Raw genomic sequence first — 1390 nt, 5'->3', positions numbered from 1 at the left:
TCTCTGTTTGAATAGTGTATTAATATTTTTAGTGGATAAAGAATCTTCAAAACAGTATGTTTTTTGCTCTTTTTTTCCTAAGATAATAAATTCAGACCAGATGTGAGGGTAATTTCTGTATGTATTCCCTGATATGCATTTCAATATATTGACAGACTTTTATCTTTTTKGGGCATCTTCAGCTTTCTCTTCTGCACCCCTCCATTTCTATGTATTCTATTTCTAGTGTTTGTTTCTTACATATTTTTAAGAACTGATACATACAAACCCAATAAAAATATGCCCAAGAGATGTTTCTTTCCCCTCACACACCAGCAGTACCAGAAGATGAAGCCTAAGTGAATGAGGGGTAATAGCTGCAGTGTCAGGCAACAAAGTTTACTGTGCATGTGGCTAGTTCCTAGAAGCTTATGATTTTCCACTGCATTTTTTTTATGTCGTTAGCATATTTATGTTTTAGCTCTGCCATCTGCAGAGGGTGTGAGGAATTATCACAGCTCTGTTGCAGGCCTGATCTTTATTAGGGAAAAGTTTTCAGACACGGGCTGACCGTGGGGAGTCCAGGCTGGCTGTAGGATAATCCTGGTACAGAATGGTCCTGTCACTATGAAACGTTACTATTTTAACCTTACCGGTGTATTTAAACTAGTAGAACACACCACATGTAGCCATGGCTATATTCACGGAAAACTCTTAGTGTAGAACCAGCTTATGCCCTGCCCTTTACATGATACTGGCATACGTGACAGGAAAAATTACTGTGCCTCCTACCTGAAACAGTTTTAAAAGAATCCCAACCTTCTTTTCCTAGTGCGGATATATTCAAGCACASGAAACCAGTTCTTCCCGAGGGCAGGGTTTAAAGGCACGGTGTCTGACCAGCAGGGCCCTGCCACGCACTCGTCCTGCCAAACTTTTACTGGGCTGGGGAGGATCGTTTCGCTCTACAGCTCTTTCAGGACGGCGCTGCTACAAAACACTTGCAGCCCCCTCAGCYCGGCGSCGACATGGCGCCTCCGCTCCCCCTCAGCCCGGCGGCGACATGGCGGCCCCCTGGCCCTCTCCKCCCGGCAGTGACATGGCGGCCCCGCGCCCTCAGCCCGGCAGTGACATGGCGGYCCCTGGGCCCTTTCATCCCGGCAGTGACATGGCGGCCCGGCCCCGCCCCCAGGGAGGCGGTGCTTGAGCGGCGGCGGGGCGGGGCCCTGTCAGTCCGCCGGCATCCCGGCGTGCCGCGCGCGTGGCGCTGGCGGGGGCCGCTCTCGGCGCGGCTGACTCACCGTGCCTCGCTGAGGGCTGCGGCGGGCGGGCGCGCGCGCTGCTCCGCGGGGCAAGATGGCGGCGGAGGCGGATTCGTGGGGTAGGTGGCGGCCGCCGCCCCGCGCCGCGC

General features: G+C 52.7%; 1 protein-coding gene and 1 long non-coding RNA gene across 2 annotated transcripts in view; one reads left to right on the top strand and one right to left on the bottom strand.

Annotated features, from left to right (window-relative positions):
- LOC146597751 (uncharacterized) overlaps positions 1–1142 on the bottom strand; it is a 6819-nt gene extending 5677 nt beyond the window's left edge. The window contains exon 1 of the long non-coding RNA XR_014895413.1: positions 772–1142. This is a non-coding gene — a long non-coding RNA (uncharacterized LOC146597751). The remainder of the gene's footprint in view (positions 1–771) is intronic.
- Positions 1143–1335: 193 nt separating this feature from the next.
- Positions 1336–1390, top strand: part of EIF3J (eukaryotic translation initiation factor 3 subunit J) — an 11059-nt gene continuing 11004 nt past the window's right edge. The window contains exon 1 of the mRNA XM_085301580.1: positions 1336–1360. Coding sequence (XP_085157706.1) covers positions 1336–1360 — 25 coding nt within the window. The remainder of the gene's footprint in view (positions 1361–1390) is intronic.

This window comes from Rhea americana, unplaced genomic scaffold, assembly GCF_003343005.1.
Source record: "Rhea americana isolate MKP2758 unplaced genomic scaffold, rheAme1 scaffold_178, whole genome shotgun sequence".
NCBI lineage: Eukaryota > Metazoa > Chordata > Aves > Rheiformes > Rheidae > Rhea > Rhea americana.
The sequence above is the reverse complement of the archived record's forward strand: the minus strand, read 5'-3'. Positions and strand labels throughout refer to the sequence as shown.